Below are 23,620 nucleotides of genomic sequence, written 5' to 3'. Positions count from 1 at the left end.
TGCAATGGAGAGAGTAAATACAGTAATTTTGGAACACAGTCTGATCCATTAAGACATACACCCTTCACAACAGCAGACAAAAGATACAATCATGTAGCAATGTCCTTGTCACCTCAAGAAGCCTTGTCTTAAGTACTAATAATTACAGTCCTTCCCCTGAACAGTCAAAGTTGTACAGACTCCCTTTTGCTTGGGAAGTCCAAACCTCACCTTTCACTTAAAATTCTTAAGTCAGGAACCTGGTACAAAGTTTGATAAGAAGGCAGTTTTGAAAAGCACTCTCCCCAAAGATTAATCCTGCCCTTCCAGCTTGTAATACATAGCCTTTCCTCCTGTAATTTGGAGAAAATATGTGTAGATATGGGACTTTTGCAAATGCATCTGAACCACAAGTTCATTTTCATATCTGGATTCATATGTTAAGGGCTGGGTTTGAATTCATTCAAAAAAAAAGACCTGCAACCTTAAAGTGAAAGGCTTAAACATTATTTACTGCACTGATAAACAACTTCGCAAAAATATTAAAGGAACAACATTGTTTTCACACAGATATGAAACTCAAAAGATAGGGTCTAAAATACTTCTCTGTGCATCAAAACCTAGTATATTGTTCCATCAGCTCCACAGAATTTAATGCCCTTTAACTGAGATGTCAGTTATTAGTGGTAGCAACCTATTTTAGCACTTCACCCAAGGAAAAGCAAAAGAAAGTGAAAAACCAACACGGAGAAAGATCAGAGATGAGAGAAAAGAAATTAAATTCCCTGGAGTAATTAAATACAATTCTGACTTACTAACTTATTCAGAAGACTAAGCACAGTAGTACCAGGTTGCTATGAATTAGAAAGAGTTTTAATCACCAGAGTGGACCACTAAATCTGAGCACTTGGTTCAGTATATAGAGATTTGAGATTGACCAAGATCAGCATAAATTAGCTAGACCAGTATCTTATTCATATAAGTTATCTTGTGCTTCCATACGATAATAAACTACTCTAGTTTTTAAACAAGCTCAAGAAACCATCTGATTCAATTATGTGGCAAAGGACTTTGTAGATTGCTTTTGTCTATATCAGGAAATATCTTCAAGTTCAGAATAGGAACACCTCAAATATCATAAAGAACACCCATTGTTTCTCAAATATCATTAAATAAAATGTGAATAATATAAGATTTTTTATTTAAGTAAAGAGAAATGAGTAGGAGAAATGGCCTCCTTGAAAATAAATAACATCTGAAGTTTTAGACCAAAATCATATACAGAAAATAGCTTAAGCAACAGATAAAGAATGAACATGTGTCTTCAGCATAGGAATGCTGGTTTTGCTTAAGTCTTCCACATTAATCAAGCTATGAATCATTTCTCAAGGGACTGGATGCCAATTAACCCAGAAGTCCATAGACAAAAATTTACCCAGGAAAAAAATGGAGAGCTGGCCAATAGTGCTCTCAGTCTGAGATGACCTCTCCCTCTCTCCAGGAAAATTATTCTTTTAAGCACTAGGAATCTTAGCTTCAAGGGACGCCACTGTCTCACACAGAAAGCTTGACTAAAGTTATCATTGAGAGAATCACAGAACAGTTGAGGTTGGCAGGGACCTCCAGAGGTCATCTGGTCCAACACTCCGGCTCAAGTAGAGCCACCTAGAGCCAGTTGCCCAGGACCATGTGCAGACAACTTCTCAATATCTCCACAGATGGAAACTCCACAACCTCCAGATGCAGAAAAAAGATGCACAAATAAAAAAAAAAAAAGGACAGTAGTATTTAGTTTCTGTACAACACTGGACACAGAACAGATGTAAAATGTATGCTTTTAGCACAAAAAAACCCCACACAAATACAAAGTGCTATGCCTAGTAAAGATGGTTTTAATAAGGCTATAAATTCTCAAACACTTAACACAGTTTAAGTTTTATAATTTGAAAACTTCTAAAAGAGTTTTTAATTAACATATTCGGATATTTTATTGTCAATTGACTTCCATTCTTCTTCCCCTGCCTGCACCCAGACTCATTGTTAGTCAGGTCTATTAAAAAACAAACAAAAAAATCCAAACAAAGTTAATCTTCATAAAATAAGAGTTACTGTACCTTTATTCCTGGACAGTGAGCAAAAAAAGCTTCTGGACTTTGAGAGTGATATAGTGCACCATGACCCACACAGCCCCAGGGGGCTCTGATGGTGAGGCTTCCACAATTAAACAGATCTCCAGAGCGGTAACGATATTTTGCTGCTTCGTTAACGATCTAGGAAGATTTATATACAAAAGTAACATCCAGTCCAATGCCTTTAGTTATGCATCATTAAGCATCTGCAATATATGACATGTAAGTACACCATCTGCACCATGCATGGGGTTCAGAGGACCAAATTAGAAGCAAAAGAATCCTGTAAGTCAGTGAAAAGGCAAATATTTTCCAAGGTAAATGAAGTCATAATTCAGTGTGTTCAAGTGAGATGCCTAGGCCCTAGGAGTAGCCATATAATCCAGTTGTTTCGCCATTCCTATACTGTCAATCAGCCCAGTTCAAATCTCTAGTTTGTCCTGTGGACACATGGTTGGCTGCAGCAGCACAGAGAAGTGAGAGATGGTGTTGGGATGACACAGCTGAGGAATTTAAGGCTGCTGAAGCCAATACAGCCACAAAACCAAAAATAAAAACAAACAAAGAGACATTTGCTTCAAACCACATCTTTAATTTCCATTATTTAATGAGCCTTCAAACTTGCCTTGGTACCTTCCTGTTTACTTAAAGCATGCATAAATATTAGTAATACAGCTGTGGATATATTTTCCAAAAATGACATATTCAAACCAAGTATTAATGCTAACAGAAGAGTAATTTAAACAGTCCTACTTCTCTCAAAATTATTAGTACTAACCTGATCAAATGCTGGAAAAATGTAATCTGCAAACTGAATTTCTGCAATGGCTGTAGCACCTGCAACAGCAACTCCAATAGCAAAGCCAACAATTCCTTGTTCACATAAAGGGGTGTTGAAAACTCTATCTTTACCTATTTAAAAAAAAAAAAAAACAAAACACACCTTTAACACAGCAGCTCAATGTGGAAAACTCAGCCCCAGAAATATTCACGTTATAAACCAATCACGCAATTAAGCCTATGGCTCTTTAGATGGGCTTTTTTTAGGTGTAGCAACAATAAACATCTATTGCAGCTAAAGATACTATCACTTTCATTTGTAACAGCTCAGAGGAAGAGAAGGAGAAACAAAATGAAAGATAAGAATAGTTCCTGTAACACAGAATGTTCTTAACACTTCAAGAAAAACAATTTGTTCTGATTATACAGATAAGCATGCACATCCCTCATGCTTACATGGGAGGAGTAAAGAATACTTACGAGCATTTTTAAAAGCTTACAATAAATAAAAGTATTGTTACTTCAATTTTTTTCAGGTAGTCAGTACTAACTGTTCATACTCAAAGGCAGATGGATCTACATAGGCATCTGCATGTATACTCTCTTTCTCCCACATTCCCCACAAGCAGTGCCCCGCTTTACCAATCTTCTTTCATAAGGTAAGGCTGCACTTGCTAAAGCATTTGGTTTGTGTCCAAGGCAAGAGAATAAAAGCTGTTCCTGCTGTTGGAGGCAGAAGACTGGATCAAATATTTTGGGCTTTGTGTTTTCCCTGTGGGAGTGCAAAAGGTCATTTTAGCCCTGACATATTTGTATGCCACAATAATTTCAGATTCCAAATATACATCAGTCTAATAGCTGGCTGAAAACAAAATTGTTCAGTTCATGCAATTAAAAACAAGAAAGAGGGGGAGGGAGATGAAACCACTACAGTATCCTCAATAAGACATATTTACAATATTTGCCAGCAGTACTGTACACCCTCAGCAGATCAATAGGAGAACCTAGTTACGCTATTAAATTTTCCTTTTAGAACTTTGATAAATCGACAGTAGGTTTCTACAGGAGTCCATCATGCATGAATATGCCAAGACTTCAAACTGGATGGAAGAAAAAGTGAGCATGGTGCACACCAGCAGCTATGAAATAAATCTAACAATAACTACAAAACCATCAAATAAATAACTAAAAAGAAAGATTAATAATATAATAACTAATCAATAACAAGGAAAGTTGTCAATATGAAGACTTATCATTTCAATAGCTGCAAGTTAACAAAATAGAGAAAGGGAAACTAACAAAAGGTTTTAGAAGGAGATGATAAGAGGAGAACCATTGCCCACAGCTCTATTTACGATACACTAAAGGGAGGCATTTTACAAATCTTTCATCTTCGCGCATCACCCAGCACTGTCACTGTTCGTATCCTGTCCACATGCTTTACCTGGTGTTTTGAGTTTCACACTTCAAGGGTTACTTTGTTTGGGGTTCATTTTTTTGGTTTGGGTTTTTTTTTGTTGTTGTTGGTTGGTTGGTCTGGGGGGATTTTTTTGATATATCAGTAACTAGTTTTTGAGTCTTCCTCTGCCTTCCTCTCTTTTCCTTCCACCAGGAACATGACTAAGACACCACTCATTTAAGGCAAGTAAAGAAAATGCCGTCGAATGACTCTACACTGTTGGTGTTGTCAGTGAGGCCACACAAGCCAACACAAGTACAAAGAATTACCACAATTGCAGGACACTCCACAGTTTTACATACAAGACAGAGGAAACATTTTCAAGCATCTTAAATATCATCTTTTTGAGGGGAAGCAACAGTTTCCCAAACTAGTCATTCTAAACTTCTATGACTTTTACTCATTTCTCATAAATCAGTGTTTGAAATTAAAATCCCTGAGACTCACAGTACTTTTAAGATACATGCACACTGTGCTGCTTCTTGTTTAGAAATAAATTTCCAATAAACTTTTAAAATTCTTATGACTTAGAAGTCCTGCTACTGCTGCTGGAGATAAAAATTTTACCAGAGGTAGCTCAGAAATTAAAACTGAATTCCAGATTAACAGAACTATTGCACAGCTTTTCAAAGAAAGTAGGGTTTTGTTGTCTGGATGTCAAACGCGCACAATATTACCCTAATCAACTCCTAATCGCAGCAAAGTACCTTGCAGATCAGAGAACATTTTACAAGTAGAACAACTTGCTAGCTCCTATTTCCAAGGTATATGAGCAAGCTGATCTCAGTAATTTCCAGTCATCTGTACTTTTTTTCATACCTCCTGGGAAAAAAAAAATAATACTCTCTGCAGGAACTGGGTTCAAAAGTCAGTCAGACTAAAAAAGGCAGAGGAAGTGAGAGTGGCAGTTAACTTCAGAATATAAAAGATATCCTAACAAAACTGCTGAAATACTATTGAGATATTAAATTAGCGACAGAATGCTGCTGTCAATAGAGTATGATGAAATAAATGAAGTGAGAATCAATAAAAGCAAATGTGAAATACAACATGACAGTTATAACATGACCAACTTGAAGTACCTAATTTGGACTTTGAGAATTAAAGGCATAATCCTGATGTACTATGGCTTGAAACAGTGAAGAAAGAGCCACGGCAATTGTTACTGAATGAGATTCAGTGCTCAGAAATGGTTTTGATTTTACTTACACAAAAATAAAACAGATCCCTTCTTAAAAGCAAAACCTAAAGCACTTTACTCTTCTACACAGGCAAACGAGCCTTGGATAGAGTTTCATAGAATCACAGAATGGTTTGGGTTGGAAGGGACCTTCAAAGGTCATCTAGTCCAACCCCCCTGCAAGGAGCAGGGACATCCCCAACTAGATCAGGTTGCTGAGAGCCTCATCCAACCTGGCCTTGAATGTTTCCAGGGATGGGGCCTCCACCACCTCTCTGGGCAACCTGTTCCAGTGCTCTACAACTTGCATTGTAAAAAAATTTTTTCCTAATATCCAATCTAAATCTACCCCCCTCTATTTTAAAACCATTACTCCTTGTCTTATTGCAACAGGCCCTACTAAACAGCCTCTCCCCATCTTTCTTGTAGGCCCCCTTAAGGTACTGGAAGACCACTATCAGGTCTCCCTGAAGCCTCCTCTTCTCCAGGCTGAACAGCCCCAACTCTCTCAGCCTGTCCTCATAAGAGAGGTGCTCCAGCCCTCTGATCATCTTTGTGGCCCTCCTCTGGACCTTCTCCAACTGGTCCATGTCCTTCTTGTGTTGGGGGCTCCAGAACTGGACACAGTACTCCAGGTGGGGTCTCACCAGGGCAGAGTAGAGGGGGAGAATCACCTCCCTCGACCTGCTGGCCACGCTCCTCTTGATGCAGCCCAGGATGCAGTTGGCCTTCTGGGCCGCAAGGGCGCATTGCCTGCTCATGTTGAGCTTCTCATCCACCATCACTCCCAAGTCCTTCTCCTCAGGGCTGCTCTCAATCCATTCTCCGCCCAGCCTGTATCTGTGCCCGGGATTGCCATGACCCAGGTGCAGGACCTTGCACTTGGCCTGGTTGAACTTCATGAGGTTGACATGGGCCCACCTCTCCAGCCTGTCAAGGTCCCGCTGGATGACATCCCTCCCTTCCAGCGTTTCAAGGGTTGGGTTGCTTGCTTTGTTTTTTTTTAAATAAAATCTAGCCTTTTAAGAGAAAAAGATACACACATCATTAGGATAAAACAAATTTATTCATTTCTCCAAATATCAAAAAAATGTATAGCATGGCTTTTACCACTTATCTTTACTTATACATTATGAAAATCCTTACTAAAACAAATATTAATTATTTAAACACTGGAAATTTAAAGGTATTAGACCTATGTATTTTTATCTGTTTTATTTCACATTTTGTATTTTTTACTTTTTTTCAAAATGTGAAAAGGAAGTTAATTTTGATAAACAGCCATTTGCATCATCCTTTGCAAACCATTCACTCAGCTGAAATTTGACTTAAGTAGACAAATAACCCAGAGATACTTTGTCCATATTTCATTTCCGTACCAATGAAGCAACATTTCCTGAAATGTACTCTTCTATTACTTGCGTCAGCCACACAGCTCAAAATAAGCTAACACAAACTCTGTGAGCTGACTTGTCACTCCAGGTGGAAGTTGTACATCTAGTTATCTGAAACCAGGTGCGTCAGCCTCTGAAGAAAGATGTTATGCTGGTGTCCATTTTAATTAACCTGCCCAGCTTTATAAACATCCCTGGTCTCAGCCATCTGAACAGGTTGGTGCCCTTTTCCAAGTAGTGAGGGAAGCAATATGGCAAACAGGGCTGTGTGAAAAAAAGGATGATTCTTCTCATCTCTTTGTCTCAAAAACTCGGGAAGAATATTAGACACATGTTAGGCAACTGAATAAATACACTAGAAGTGTTGCCTAATAAGGTAAATCTGGAAAGATTAAAAACATTAAGGAAAAAGCAGTGTGTGATTAAAAGCAATTTTTAAACAATGACTTCATCCTCTCCTGATCTATTTTTACTTAAATAAAAAAAGATTGATCTTTGAGATTTTTGGAAAAAACAGTTAAGTGCCCCACAAATGTTCAAATTACCACTGACCCTCTAAGGGGCAACAGCTTTAAGGCAGTCTTACAGTCATCTCCTTGTCCTCCAAGAATAAAAAGTTTCATAGCAACCTAACAGAACGTGTTTACAGACATATGTAGTCGATTATTGTGCATTAATGTTTGGCCTGCTTCATCTTTATTTGTTCCAAGCCATCAGGAAAAAAGTATTTCAGATTTCAGTATCTGCAATGAAACATGGTCCTGTCTTAATTTAACTTCAAAAATGAGATATTCAAACAATACCAAATCTCCTGTAATGTTAACTCACCACCCAAGGTTCCAACTCTGAGTAATTTCACATCACTCTGTAAGAACCTACACTTGATCATTTGAGTGCTTTATGCAGTAATGCTGGTGATTTAAAGGAAGGTGTTTTGGTTTGTTTTTAAGATACTTCTACATCTCTTCTGTTTAAAAAAAAAAAAGGCATCTTAAAAAATGTCAGTACTGAGTAGTATTAACAATATACCTAGGCAGCATTTTATTTGTCCCTATAATCTCATTAACTTTCATTTAAAACATTCATTAGAAGTCAAATAGAAGAGTAAATATATTCAAATAGAAGCTAAATATATTCTGTCCTCTACTGCAACAATCATGAATGCATATGGAGAAACAGAGGACTGTAAAGAAAACAAAGTCCCAGAAGAAACATTCAAGGCCAGGTTGGACGGGGCTCTGAGGAACCTGATCTGGTTGGAGATGGCCCTGCTCCTTGCAGAGGGGTTGGACTAGATGCCCTCTGAAGGTCCCTTCCAACCCTAACTATTCTATGATTCTATAATATCTACGTTTTTTCATAGATGTACATCTACATAAGTCTGCTAATTTTATTCTTTAACATAATTTAACGCAATCTATCTAGCATTCAGACTTTCTTGGTCCAACAATCCCTTTTAAACCCAGTTTTACAACGCGTGACACTTGTTATCTTTCATTTCTCTGACACGGTGTGGGAGGGTAGGCATCACAGCAAGTAGTTAGGTAAATTCATACTCAGCTCTTTTAGAGATCCTGGGTGAAGACAAAACAGTTCCAGTAGCTTCTAATGAATTTTAAACAATTTGTTCTACCACTTCTTCTATTGATAGCCTAGTCACAGTTCTTCAGCTTTAAAAAAGCGTGCAATGGGCACTGTTCCTCTATAGTGAATACCAGTAAAAACAGATTAGCTTTCCAGCTGAATATGCAAACTTCAAATCTACTTGTTCAAAGCAAGCCTTCAGTTTCACAGACGCAGAAAGGGTTTACCTCTCAGTCTTGCATTCTTACATAGTAACGTGCCGTGCCATTTAAAAAGCTGCTTTTTCCAGAGCTGCCCAAGAGATCATTTCACCTGCCTAACAGATGAAAATTAATTACATGAAATGAAAAGGATTTAATATGCAAATAGCTTATAACTTCTTCTTGTTCATTTTACCTACTGTGTGTCAAATAACACAATTTACAGAATTGAGCTTTACTTCTCTGTTTTTCCCTAATTCTGTATCCTACAAGAGCAGCACAGTCTGAGCCAAGAACATTTGTGTGTGCCCAGACACTCACAGCAGGCTTCAAGGACTCAGCCATACCTCTGGCATCGCTCAGCCAACTGCATGGCTGAGCAGCAGGTCTCAACCCCCATTTAAGCCAATCTAAAGTCTCAAGTCAAGTGCAATGAATTGGGTCTGATATAGGAGAAACACAAATATCCACATACACACATACCAAAAAAACCTCAAAAAACCCACCGCTGTATATACACAGCCTGTGCTTTGAAAATAAGTTCAACATTTAGTTACTTTGAATGAAAAATTCATTCAAATTTTGATTCATTAGCAACAAATTCCATGGCAGATTGCCATCACTTTTTCCTTAAATATTCCAAAAAGTCACGTTATGGCAATAATATAGATGAATCGGTCAAAAAAAGGTACTTCAGAAATCTGTGAGTGATGGAGAACAGGATCAGAACAGACATCTACATGCACTAAATTAGCTGCTTCCTCTTCTGCCGCTGCAAAATCCACCCTCATGCTCTACTCTGCAATGAAGTATTCTTATTCTAGACAAAAGTTTTGCAAAAGTCAAGTGACAGAAGTCTTTCTTACTCAGTTTCGCTTGTTTACAGAAGTCTTAATTAAGCTTCATTTGGAGGAAAAAAAAAAAAAAAAATCACTTGCACAAAAAAAATGTATCCTTCTGAAGCACTAATCACCACAGTATTGCCCAAAGAAAAGGACACCTGTTCTGACAGGTAACTGGTAAGAACAGGAATTCCTCACAGGTTTATCATTTATTCCACTGACATAACCAGCACTTCTGAAGAGTACTTCAAGTAAAAATTAAAAACAGCTGAAGGGTAAGTTTTCCTTTTAAGTCTTCTCCGGTTACTAATTCCAAGGTATTCATACATTTGAATAGACATGAATATCTGAACTAGCAGCTCTAGCTCAAAGTATTCTGAACACATCATTCTTTCACTCAAGATTGGGCATTTTGCTTCCAAGAGCTCCATAGATCCAAACTGCACTTTCACTTCCTCTCATTCAAGATTCCCTTACGAGGAAAGCATTTTCATTTAATCCTCACTCTCAACAACAGTATCAGAGTCAGGAGAACTACTGGAGTACAAAGAAAACATTACCATGGATGGGGAGTAACCTCCTCAGTTATCTACAAATTCCTATAATCTGTGCATTTACCGAATTGCAGGTTCAGAAGGAAAGGAAACCTGCTTTCCAGTAAAACTTAGTATATTCCTAAATTTGTTCACAGCATGAACATAATATTAAGTATATACTTGTCAGGCTTATAGCCCTCTGGATGAGGGACGACCCAGAAAAACTTATTTATAAACGGCTCTACCTTCCTAAATCAAATAGGGAAAACTTGCTTTTCTGGCCCTCTCCTTCACTTTAAATTTTCTGTGATTCATGACAAAGAATAAAGAAAATAAATATTAAAATATATTATCTAATTATCTCCCTTTCTCAGGGAAGAAATGGGAATGGGAGATATCAAGGGAGGTTAATGCAAAGCTTTGTCATAGCTTTGAATGCTGTTAAACTTGCATGTCCTTTAATCCTTCCATGATGAAAAAGCAGCCAAGCAGTAGTATAAGCAAGGGGGAAGATCAGATTCTTTTCAGGTACATAGTGATAGGTGAAGGAATGTCACAAAAAGGGAAACTGATTATATAACAGGGAAAAAACCTCACTATGACAGTAGTCAAATGTCAGAACAAGCTGCTCAGAGAGGATGCACAAGCTCCTTCCTTGGACATACTCAAAAGTTACCTGGACAAGACCACAAAAAACCTGAACTGGCTCTACGTTGAGTACCAGTTTGGACCAGATGACCTTCAAGGTCTTTTTCATCCAACCTTTATTATTCCATGATTCATTAACAGCCCCAAGCAGGGTTTTACATGCTGACTGCCCAAACTTTTTATGTCTGTACCTGTCCTGCTGATGAAAGCATTTCATGACATTGATAAAATAGTACTGATTCAGCTCCACACTGTTAGAACAATATTCAATAAGCAGCTGACATCAAAGTGGCAGATTTGCTCACCAGAATTTTCTTTTTACTGATGACTATGCATTTAGCCCACTCCACATTGAATTCCTTCTGATAATCCGGCTCATATACTCAGTTGTATCAGCCTAAAGAAAAGCAGCACAATGCCTAACTGCACCAAGGAGTTCAAGTGTTCCTCCAGCTATGATTAATAACATTCCTTGCTCAACCATTAAAAAAAAAAAATTGCTGTGTGAGAAGCATACTTGCAGAACAGCATAACTGACTATAAAGTTAGACGTATGAAGCTATACCAGATGACAGAATGCTTACTTGCAAAAATACGCCCTAAAATGGACATCTACCAAACACTTATATGCGGATACAATCAAGTGACAATATATCAGCTTTATTTAAGAGGCTTAGGTCAGTTCCATGCATTTTCAGACTATCTGCAAGATTACATGGCGTGACAAAAGAACTAACAGGAAAATACGTACAGTTACCAAATCTAAGTATTACTACAGGTTAATGAAAATTGTGCTGTAACAGGCTGATTGCACTATCTGGATGACAAATCAAGGAATAAGCAAAATTGTGTCAAATACAAGGCATCCTCTCCCACATTCCTCAGTATGAGTAGTGTAGAAATACTTTCTGGTAAATATGAAAGCATGCTGGACGTACCCTAAATTGTGAAGCAACACAAAAGCAAGGATTTAATACTCAAGAACAAAGTGTTGAATGAACAGTAATCTGCAGTAATGAAAAACATCTTATGAATCTCACTTGTAACCATGCCTGTCCCTTGGTAATGCAAAGCATGTGCATGAGAAAAAAATCAATGAATTGATCAATACTTGGTGCTCTCATACAAGTGTGAAAATTCCTTGCCAGATTTTGAGGATTTAATGTTTCTACAAATTAAAAAGAAAGGAGATCTTTTATAATAAATGACTAGTGTGTTATGTTAGCCTGGAAGTCTTCACTGGAAGATGGCTCTGAATCAAGTTAAATTAAGATTAACCTGCTCCTGAAAGTGCTTCTGCTGCAAAGCTGCTTAGACAATTAACTGGACTGGGGTGGTAGTCGTGATCTTTTTCACCCCTCTAGGCTTCTAGCAAACTACTTACAAGAAAACATTGAGTGTCTTATTCCCTGTAATAAAGTCTGCAGCACCTTCTTAAATTGAAGTGGTGGTCATTACCACTCTTATCACCAACCTCAGAGACAGAAAAAACAGCAGACTTACTAAAGGAGTCCCACTTGACAAGTACAAATGAAAGAGAGGGCAGACTGAAACAGGGGACTAACCAAGGAAACTGAGAATCACTAAATTCCACCTACGAATTAGTAAAGGCGTAAAGACTGACATCTAAAACAAGGTACACAAACTGTGCTTGCTGACCTGGTACTAACACAGACTGTGAATACTAGTCATGCTCATCGAGTCTGTCTTGTGTCTTTAATACAAAAAGTTTTATCCTCCTTGATACTATATTACTAAAATATTACTTTTAAATGTTTCACTGCAAGCATTTTCCTAAGTGCAAAGTTCCATTTTTATGAAGTTCAGCAGCACATACTTTTTTGTCCAGCAATGTATCTTGAAATATCTTAAAAAATCTTCAGAACAGCTTTCTGAAGCTCTGCACTGAGTATAAAGTTCTGTATTAAAAAGTATATCACTTATCTTTCCCTCAAACAGGTTTACAACATATAAAAAGAAACATAATAAATATTACTAAGTCCCAAACAAATAAAATATTGTTTTCACACCAGGAACACTATCAGAACAATTTAAAAAAGAAAAACGAAACTAAAATAAATTCTGTTTAGCTCTGACACAGAATGACTTATATCAATATCCCGCAGACACAGTGTAAAAGCATGTACTACATTGTATCAAGTTCTCAAATAACTTTCCTTTTTCTGTAACTGTAAATATTAAGAAAAGAATTAGCTATTTAACATGAAAATTAACAAAACATACTACTGTGTAATGAGTCTGAAACACGTTCTCCAGATGTTACTGTTCAAAGACATTTATATAAATCAGAATAAAATCCAGATCTTGCCAAACTGCTCTGGAAGAACCATGCAAGCAAGCTGTAGATTTCTCCACTTAAATCCATCCACAAAGAAACAAGGATAACTTGGGCTTTACTCAATCTCTACACAACAACGAGTCCTTTGTTCTATCTTCAGTTTAAGTCCACTGTGTCAAAAATTCTGACTACTTCATTCTACCACATGCAACATGTTAGCAAGGACCTACATAAAAAATTAAGTACAGTGCTCCTCCAGCAAGCTTGCAACCTGCTTCTGAAGCACCAAGCTAACATTTTCTATCTGTTTATAAAATAAACCCCTAACACTTACTTCTTATGCTACTTTAGGCTGAGCCTTCTCCTCCCTGTAATAGCATATTGCTATGTTCTTAAAGCATGCAAAAAAACCCCACTATTTTTGATTTAAAAAAAATTATAGAAAAACACCAGAGTGCCTCCTCATCTGTTGAAGTAATACCCAACCACTAGTAGCTTCTGGGAGGCAGAGCACACTACCTGAATAGACTGCACTACAGGCACCAACCAGGCACCATTCCAATTGTTTTCCTGTACTTCTTGCCCTGGCACTGTAATGCTTGGCACCCCGAGAACAGACCCAGAACCTCCACTGACAGCTACTCTGCTCCCTCACCAGTAACATGCTGTGAAGCCTCCGCAATAAACAATTTCCTGAAATCATTAACAAAAAAAAACATTTACAATATAAATATTTTAAAGTATTTTATGGATTTCGGAAGCAAATTATTAGAGTTTTTTTTAAAAAAAAAAAAATACACAATATCTACCTCTATTAGCTCAGCTTCAAAAGGTTCTCCCATTATTCCATGCTACTAAAAGGCATCAGGATACTAAGTAATTTTTGTAAACATATCCAATTCTTAGCCAAGAAATTTCACTAAATACTCTAACAACCTGGGGACAACATTATCTTGCCACCCATGCTTCCCCATAGGCATTTCACTTAAACACAGGACTTGCCTTCAACAGTTTTCTACAGCTTAAACGCATAAAATAATATTGTGTTCAAGTAGATGTTTGACTATCACAATTTTAGAAAGGTTGGTGTCCCTTAGGCATGACTAGGTAGAGCCATAATAAACAAAAATTCCTGAATTATTTTACTGGACTATAAACAAATGACTCATTTACTGAGAATGAAGTGTTCCCTGAAAACTCACACAGGTGTTTACACCTTAGACATAAAGTCTACAGAATAACAACCAGGGATTACAGTGGACCAGAGACTGGAAATAAACATTGCTGCAAGACAAGCTAGCATTATTATGAGATGTATCAACAGAAGGCTGTAAGCAACAGGTTTTACTCATGTCGTAGTTTAGCCCCACTCAGGACCAAGCTACACAGTCTCTCTCTCACTCTCCCCACCCTCCGAGAGAACAGGGAGATATAATATAACAAAAATTTCAAAGTTTGCAATAAGGAGAGGGAGAGATCAATCAAGTTACCATTATGGGCACAACAGACTCGACTTGGGGAAAACTATTTCAATCTATTAATAATAAAACCTAAGCAGGATAATGAGAGAGGAAAAAAACAACTCCCCCCCCACCCCTCCTTCTTCCTTAAGGCTTAACTTCATTTCAATTATCTCTACCTCCTTCCCTCTTCCCAAGCAGCACAGGGGGGAAGAGGCAGTGGGGGTTGCGGTCAGTTCATCACTTGTTGCTTTACGCCACTCCTTCCTCCTCAGGGGAAGAACTCCTCACATTCCTCCCCTGCTCCATTGTGGGGGTCCCTCCCACGGGCTACAGTCCTTCATGAACTACTCCAGTGTGGGACGTTTTTCCACAGGGTGCACTTGCTCCAGAATGGCTGCCCCAGCAGGCCCTCCACGGGCCAAAGCCTCCTTCAGGCATCCACCTGCCCCAAGGGCATGGGGTTGTTGTGATGCAAACACAGGACCTGGCACTTGGCCTTGCTGAACCTCACACACTCACCCTCAGCCCATTGACCCAGCCTGTTCAGATTGCTCTGTAGAGCCGTCCTGCCCTCAAGCAGATCAACGCTCCTGCTCAACTTGATGTTGTCTGCAAACTCCATGGGCTGTAGGTGGATCTCTGTTCCTCTGTGGGCCTCCGTGGGCTGCAGGGGGACAACCTGCTCCACCATGGGCTGCACCCAGGAGCAGCAGGCCAGGAGCCACATTATTCCTCCCTCTCCTTCTTCACTGACTTCAGTGTCTGAAGCCGTTCCTCTCACAAGAAATTCTTCACAACAGACAGGCAGATGACTCTCAGGTTCGCTTCATATCTCTCCTCAATTCTTGCAGCCAGGCTGGGCCAAGTCGAGCCCAGTTAGCCACCCCACAGGAGGCCAGAGGGTGAGGGCCACATGGCCCATACCTCCCTCTCTCTGCCCCTGCTTCAGTTTCTTCACATTGTCTTTTCTTTTTTTTTCTTTTTTATTTTTCCCCCTTCTTAAATACATTATTGCAGAGGCGTTATCAGGGAACATTCTGTCACCAATTGGCTCGGCCCTGGCCAGCAGCAGGTCCGCCTCAGGCCGGGCTGAGTCCACTGGACAAAGAGGAAACTTTAAGCAGCTTCTTACAGAAGCTGTCACCATAACCCCCCCACCACTAAACAAAGCCAACACAACTCAATAAGACCCACAGTAATGCATCCAGTTTAGGATGGCCCATGTCTTTCAGTTGCAGCAACTGGAGTTTGGAGAAAACTGATCAATATGAAAAAGCTTCAAACTGTAAGAATAATCCTGCAGTGACACCATGTGTGTAAGGAAGCCAGGGAATATCCATCACTGAAGGCTAAGAACAGCCTTTGCCAGCTGATGTGTCCCAAAGCATACCCTGTGCTTCAGAGATCTAATTCTGTGAGGCAGGCAGAAAGTAAGAGAAAACAAATATGGAAGTGATAAATAAATCATTTTTAAAGCATCCAGCTGATTGCTAATGTGCCTAGGTCATCCTGACATAAGGATGTTATTTTCCTACTATAACTGTGGTTTCATATGCAGTTCAGTCACTTGCTTTTTGATGTGTTTGAAATTTTCCACAAGGGAAATCTTTGATTCAACTCCCCCCACCCTCACAGGATTCAGTACAAGTGTTATTTCTTATCTTGATTTTCCTTTTCTTCTGCGATTTTCCAATTTGCAAGAAAATATCCTGGACTGATTGAACATACATTACTTACTGTTTATAATCTGTTCCACATCCATTTGACACTTTTTTTTTTAAGATAGTTTGGAAGAAAACAAATCCTGCCAACTTTATGTACGTTTCTAGCTACATCAAAATAATAAAACATAGGAAGGATTACGTATATGCTAGAACAGAATAGGGAAAGAAAATAATTAAGTTTTAAGCTACATGTGCATACTTATTGTACCCTTTCTACTCCAAGTGAGGATATCTATTTTAGCTATGAAAAATGAGTAAGGAGGAAAAAAATGGAAGCTGCTTATTCCTCATTTACTACTGTCTGCATATATGAATGTCTCTAGCCATGTACATAATTCAGAACTACCTGAAAGGAAATGATCTGAGATTGACTTTGTTTTATCCTACATATAGCACTGACACACAGTTGTTCTCTCTCTTGTCGTAGTTCAGCCCTGATCGGGACCAGCCTACGCAGTCTCTCTCACTCCCCACACCCTCCAAGAGAATAGGGGGAAATAATATAAGAAAAACAGCTTGATGTTTGAGATAAGGATGGGGAGAAATCCTTAAAGTTACCATTACGGACAAAACAGATTCAACTTGAAGACAACTATTCATTTATTACTAAAAAAAAAGCAGGATAATGAGACAGAGAACAAGTTAACCTCCCCCCACCCCTCCCTCTTCCCAAGCTTAACATTATCTCTACTACCTTCCCCCCTCGAGCAGCACAGGGGGTAAGAGGGAATGGGGGTTGCGGTCAGTTCATCACGCGTTGTTTTACGCCGCTGCTTCATTGTTGGGGGAAGAACTCCTCACATTCCTCCTCTGCTCCAGTGTGGGGTCCCTCCCACAGGCCACAGTCCTTTCTGAAACTGCTCCGGCGTGGGTCATCTCTTCCACAGGGTGCAGTCCCTCCAGAACAGCTGTCCCAGCGGGCCCTCCACGGGCCACAGCCTCCTTCAGGCATCCACCTCCCCCGGTACGGGGTCCTTCACGGGCTCCAAGTGGATCTCTGCTCCTCCGTGGACCCCCATGGACTGCAGGGGGACAACCTGCTCCACCATGGTCATCACCACAGGCTGCAGGGGAATCTTGGCCAGGAGCCACATTACTCCTCCCCCTCCTTCTTCACTGACCTTGGCATCTGCAGCTGTTTCTCTCACAAGAAAAGTTCTTCACAACAGGCTGGCAGATGCCTCTCAGAATCTCTTCACATCATCCAGCTCATCTCCTCTCCACTTCTTGCAGCCAGGTCGGGCCGAGTTGGGCCCAGTCAGCCACCTGGCAAGAGGCCAGAGGGTGAGGCCTGCAAGGCCTACGAGGCCTGCGCCTCCCCCTCTGCACCTCTGCCCCCGCTCAGCTTCTTCACATCTTCTCTTCTTTCTTTTTTTCTGTTTTCCCCTTCTTAAATACGTTATCGCAGAGGCGTTATCGTGGAACGTTCTGCCACCAATCAGCTCAGCCTTGGCCAGCAGTGGGTCCGCCCTAGGCCCAGCCGAGCCCACTGAACAAAGGGGAGCGACTTCTAGCAGTTTCCTACAGAAGCTGCCACCTTAGGCCACCCCCTCACCAAACAAAACCACATTTTATCAACCCTCCATTCAGAAAAGAAGCAATAACTGGCTGCACAACAGTACAACAGGAAGGACTTAGAGACTAAAGCATGCCACAATCTGACGGTCAACCCCACACTGCTAATAAAGGCAGCAAACATCACTCCAGAACATATTAGTAATGTTATACAGAAACCTTATAAAAAGCATTTTGTTCTAATTGACTTTATACGAGAATACCATAAGCTGCTGTGGGCAGTACATCTCTGTAAGCACTGACAAACAAAAAGAGGAGGACAGCAACAACAGAGACAAAACAGGACAGCTAAAAGAAACCAGAATAGGAAAAAACAAAAGCCATGAGTGAAAAACCCTCCAGCTGGCAATGGGACATTAATCCAGAAAGGAGGAAACCTATCTTCCTCTTGTTCACCCTTCTGTCATCCTGAGGATCCCAAACAGTGACAAATTAATCACATGAGCAAAAGACAAGTTCATTCCAAAACATTTCAAAATAACAACTGCTGACAAAACAGTTTCTGCTGCATCTCCACAGAGATCAACTTTGATATGTCAGCTCTTTTGGGAGTAAGTTCAAAACTCCTGAGGAACAGAACTGAAGCCAAGTCTCTTCTACCCTGGGTGAACACCCACTTTTGGTGGCACACACTACAGTGAGTTCCTCCAGGAACTCAGAGAATCTTTGAAATAAAAATTCCCATCAAAGTATTCACATTCTACCCATATTTTCAAATAGTTGCAAGTGAACTAAAATGGCATTATTCAATAATTTTTACTGAAAAGCAAAAAAAACCTCACACTGCTCTTTCAGACTAAAAATACTTTTCAATAGCTCAAAAACTTAGGAGGTAATCTAATCAGGCATCCAAATATTAGAAACCTAACTTAAGCCGTTCCCTAGACTCCCTTGGTGCAAACAGAAAAATATGCCATTACAGAGAAATGCAGACTGCTGTGTAACAGGGGTTCAAGTTTGCAGACAACACCAAGCTGAGCAGGAGTGTTGATCTGCTTGAGGGCAGGAGGGCTCTAACAGAGGGATCTGAACAGGCTGGATCTATGGGCTGAGGGCGACTGTGTAAGATTCAACAAGGCCAAGTGCCAGGTCCTGTGTTTGCATCACAACAACCCCAACAGGCTTGGGGCAGAGCGGCTGGAAAGCTGCCCGATGGAAAAGGACCTGGGCGTTTTGGTCGATAGTCAGCTGAATACGAGCCAGCAGTGTGCCCAGGTGGCCAAGAAGGCCAACAGCATCCTGGCTTGTAACAGGAATGGTGTGGCCAGCAGGAGCACGGAAGAAATCGTGCCCCTGTATTCAGCACTGGTGAGGCTGCACCTCGGATATTGTGTGCAGTTTGGGGCCCTTCAGAACAAGGAAGACATTGTAGTGCTAGAGTGCATCCAAAGAAGGGCAATGAAGCTGGTGAAGGTTCTAGAGCACAAGCCTTATGAGGAGCAGCTGAGGGAACTGGGGCTGTTTAGTCTGGAGAAGAGGCGGCTCTGGGTAGACCTCATCACTCTCTACAACTGAAAGGAGGTTGTAGGGAGGTGGGTGTCAGTCTCTTCTCCCAAGTAACAAGGGATAGGACAAGAGGAAACAGTCTCAAATTGCGTCAGAAGAGGTTTAGATTGGATATGAGGGAAAATTTCTTCACCGAAAGGCTTGTCAAGCATTGGAACAGGCTGCCCAGGGAAGTGGTGGAGTCACCATCCCTGGAGGTGTTTAAAAGATGTGTAGAAGTGGTGCTTAGGGACATGGTTTAATGGTGGACTTGGCAGTGCTAGGTTAACAGTTGGACTCTATGATCTTAAAGGTCCTTTCCAAACTAAATGATTCTATGATCATGGTTAAGTTTAGAATACTCTTGAATATGCACCACAAAGTACTTGCTAGAATTTATATGGAACCTGGAGGAAGCCTGAACTACTTGCTTATATCAGATCCAGCTTTTAAATGGTACATTTGCCAAGATGAACCCTACACACAATATTTAGAATAAAACTTCCTTTACTAAGGATCACATTTTTTCCAATTTCATATTAAAAATCTATTTATGTTGGGTACCGACACATGGATTGAGTACATCCATACCCAATTTGTAGCTGGTTTTGCAGAAGACTGATGATAATATCAGATACCTTTCTAATTTCTTTAAAGACTTCTTCCAAAAATATCACAGAAGTGATTCTTTGAACTCTTAAAATCCTCCAGAACCCTTTGCCTCATGTGACTAGAGCTGTAAAACCTTTAGCAACAGTGCCTATCATCTCTGCAATTCACCATTAACTTGCTTAACATAGAATTTATTTATATGTGAAGGTGTTTTACATTATTTTTTTCAGAATTCCACTAGCTACCTGTTTTCAGGCAATCACACTGCAATTACCTTATTTTCCAGAGGTCAGTGATCACCACTTCCATTTTTATCCTAATGTGTGAGAGCACCCCCTAGAAGCAAGCTCTCATTCCTCTAATTAAATAGAACCGCTTTCCAGTCCAATACCTCTCTCCTACCCAAACTCACCATTCACAAAAAGTTCCATCTTACAGGCACTGGTCTAATGCTCCTTCCTTGCCCCACACAACTCCAGAAACATATTTTCTCTTCCCAAAATCATTCATTCATTGAGCATTGATCAAATGTGATTGCATTTAACCTGCTAGCTCTGAAGGTGCTGTGACCCTCTTTGAGTTGGTCATCAGGAGAGAAGGATTTTTCACATTTTCACCTGTTGACCATCTTTATTCCAACTCCCTTAACCTCTGCTAGCTGGATAATTCAAGACTACTTTGAGAGGACTACACTCAAAATTATTTTTTTTACTCCAGTGTTTCAAATACGTTAATAGGAACATGAAAAGCTCTAACGAGCACTAACAAGACATCACATATACTGAAGAAAGCAGTCCCTAAAATTAACTACAATCTGCTTAGTTAAAAAGATACAAGGTTCAAAAACTACTGTTCTAAAGGGAAACTGCTAGTTCCTTGGCTATCCAAACTTGCACGAAATCTTAGCAACATGAAAAACTAAATTCCAGTCTTTCACGTTTCCTTACTAGGTCAACTTTCCTCTCTCTAGTGCAAACTTTTTGGCAAGCATAGTAACTTCCCAGCTTTTGAGTGAAACACAACTTCATACATACACATACAGACAACCGCGTGGATCTGTGCAAGACATCTGCAAGTAACCTACCTCCAGATAAGACCTACAAACCGCTGTAGTATTGGAAAGCCTGTACATAAATATCTGTTAGCACAGACACATGAATTACTAAAAATGTATATTACTTTTTGAGATTACAACAAACATGGGCAGTAACTCAATCTTAGATTCCAATGTTTTAAATGTATTCAATTCTTCCAATTCTTCTGGGTTTGGTTTCTACCAGCTACCCAAATCTCACCTATAAAAGTGAACACATAAACAAAAAAAACCCTCACTCTCCCCAAGGCACTGCCTAGAGGCAAAGACCTGCCAATTCAATCTTACTTCTGTTGGATTCTCTGAGTTCTTAGCAAGGATTGATCCTACTCCACATTTTCAGAATATCAAGCTTTGAAATAGTCAGATCTTGATCTCTTGATCCTTACCCTCGCTGAGGGTAGACTTTTGACATGGCAGTAAGTGCACATTAGAGCCTCCCTTCAAGTGTAGACCAGAATGGTGTTAAAGACAAATCTCTACAGAGGCTGATGACTACACGGAGGAACTTCTAGATAAGGAAGACCTCAAGTTCTAAATGTTTGGAGGACGGCTGAGAGTACTCAAGAAAAGTAATCATAGAATCACACATATACTTCACTTCTCCTGTTTATATAATCTCAAAAATCTTCATTTTTGGCCACAGTAGGCTAGGTGGAGTTACTAAAAAAAAAAAACACTGCTCTGCCATTCTTCTGAGTAGCCTTCCTTGTCAATCAGCATTTCTGCTATTCTTGTTTCTCAGTCTTTACTTCTGTCCACTTTCTCCATTTTTACCTTATCCTCTGTTTTCTCCTCTCATTTCTTTACCTCCTGTTACGTAATCTGTACCTCTGAGCTCCTCTGTATTTTTGTCGTGAGAATTACACTGATCTTTACATGCTGCAACTTTATTTCACACTTCAGGCAGAGTAACAGGACACATGTATTCACACTCCAAGATCATTGTTTCAAATCCATCTGCAGACTCAAAGATAAATGTACAGCTGGAACAGGTTGCCCAGAGAGGTGGTGGAGGCCCCATCTCTGGAAGAGTTCAAGGCCAGGCTGGATGAGGCTCTGAGCAACCTGACCTAGTCAGGGATGTCCCTGCTCCTTGCAGGGGGGTTGAACTAGATGACCTTTGAAGGTCCCTTCCAACCCTAACCATTCTATGATTCTATGATTCAGATAGTATTTTCCTCAAAGATCAAAATAAGAATGGTCTTATTTTTAAAGACCTTTAAAAAAAAATATTAGAAATAAGAAAGTGTTTGCACACATTGCCTAGGCCACAAAAATACAGTAGGTAAGGAAGTAGGCTATCAATCATGGCAGTTTACAAATTTGCTCTAGAGACAGGAAACATCCCCAGACAGCAGAACTATGCAACAGTAGACATTCATTACTTCAATAAAGATACTCTACAGGTTAGAGTATGCAACCTTTGCAAAGTGGTGACAATCAAAAACCTGGCAGGGGGTGATGAAGAAGGAGATAAGAAATAAAACAAGAATATGCCTTCCAGTATGCAAGACCAGAGGGAGAGAACAAAGGAAAAACTGTACAAGACTTACTTCCCTTCCCTTATCTGAAAGGAACTCTCCCCATAAAAGTTCCAGGGAGTTTTCAGGATGGAGGATTATACAGCAACAGCTTTCTAAGCATTCAGTTCATGCAAAACATACTAACACCAATAGAAGAATCATGAGCAGCAAAGAGATGCCAGAAAACCGGAATTGCCTATTTCAGATGTTGACATAAGGTGTGTAGGAACAAACATACCATCCTAAGTCATACCTATAGTGGAAAAGAACCTTCCACATACTGGCTTGTTTATATATGATTCCTCAATTAAACATTTCCAAACAAAATTCTTTGTAGCATGGCAAAAATTAATCTGATCAAAAATTAGGATTTCTTTCCTTACAAAGGCAACAAGCTTTACTTCTTTCACTTACTAGTATAGGCCTCTAGCTGTGTTTATATGCCAACATTATTCTACACTCAGGCTTAAATGGCTTTCCTGGCAAAAAATGGTTCTAGATTTGATTTATTCTAAAAGCAAATTTCTTCTCTTCCCTACGTCTCCAGAGACACTTCAGCAACAGCTTGGATAGCAATCAACATCTGTATAGTACTACTACTGAATATTAATATACTAAATTCTCCCTAATATAATATTAGGTGATATTTAGACTTTGACCTCTATGAAAGTGTTTAAAAAGAAACTATCAATGTGTATCGAAATAACTACTTACAGGCATAGACTGCCACCTAGTGATTGTTATTATATACGTAAAAAAAAACCCCAAACAAAAAACAATAACCTCCCTCTTCCAGGAAAGGAGAAAAAAAAAAAAAAAGACATTAATTCCTTCATATTTTACATCAACATATAGAAAGAACCTCATATCACTTGTATCTCTTATTACGATGTTGATGGTAACTCCAGGAGGGGAATGGTGAAAGAAGAGTCAGTACATGTATGTAATCTTCCTTGTACAGGTGAGTCCCATGAGATTGCTTGTTCATAGTCTCTGTCTGGAATTGCTCCTTATTTTACATGGACTCTAGCCTTTGCATAAAACAAGCACTGCATCCAGAACTTAATCTCTAAGACAACACTGATAGACAGTCACACTCCTCTCAAAATTCT

The 23,620-nt window shown here is 39.6% G+C and overlaps 1 protein-coding gene across 1 annotated transcript in view; it reads right to left on the bottom strand.

Annotated features, from left to right (window-relative positions):
• Positions 1 to 23,620, bottom strand: part of BCKDHB (branched chain keto acid dehydrogenase E1 subunit beta) — a 141,131-nt gene that overhangs the window by 109,404 nt on the left and 8,107 nt on the right. The window contains exons 4-5 of the mRNA XM_086745473.1: positions 2,887 to 3,020; positions 2,094 to 2,249 (exon numbers count right to left, since the gene is read on the bottom strand). Coding sequence (XP_086601599.1) covers positions 2,094 to 2,249; positions 2,887 to 3,020 — 290 coding nt within the window. The remainder of the gene's footprint in view (positions 1 to 2,093; positions 2,250 to 2,886; positions 3,021 to 23,620) is intronic.

Source organism: Chlamydotis macqueenii, chromosome 3 (assembly GCF_036417535.1).
Source record: "Chlamydotis macqueenii isolate bChlMac1 chromosome 3, bChlMac1.mat, whole genome shotgun sequence".
NCBI classification, from domain to species: Eukaryota; Metazoa; Chordata; class Aves; order Otidiformes; family Otididae; genus Chlamydotis; species Chlamydotis macqueenii.
Note: the sequence above shows the minus strand (reverse complement) of the source record. Positions and strands in the feature narration are given on the sequence as shown.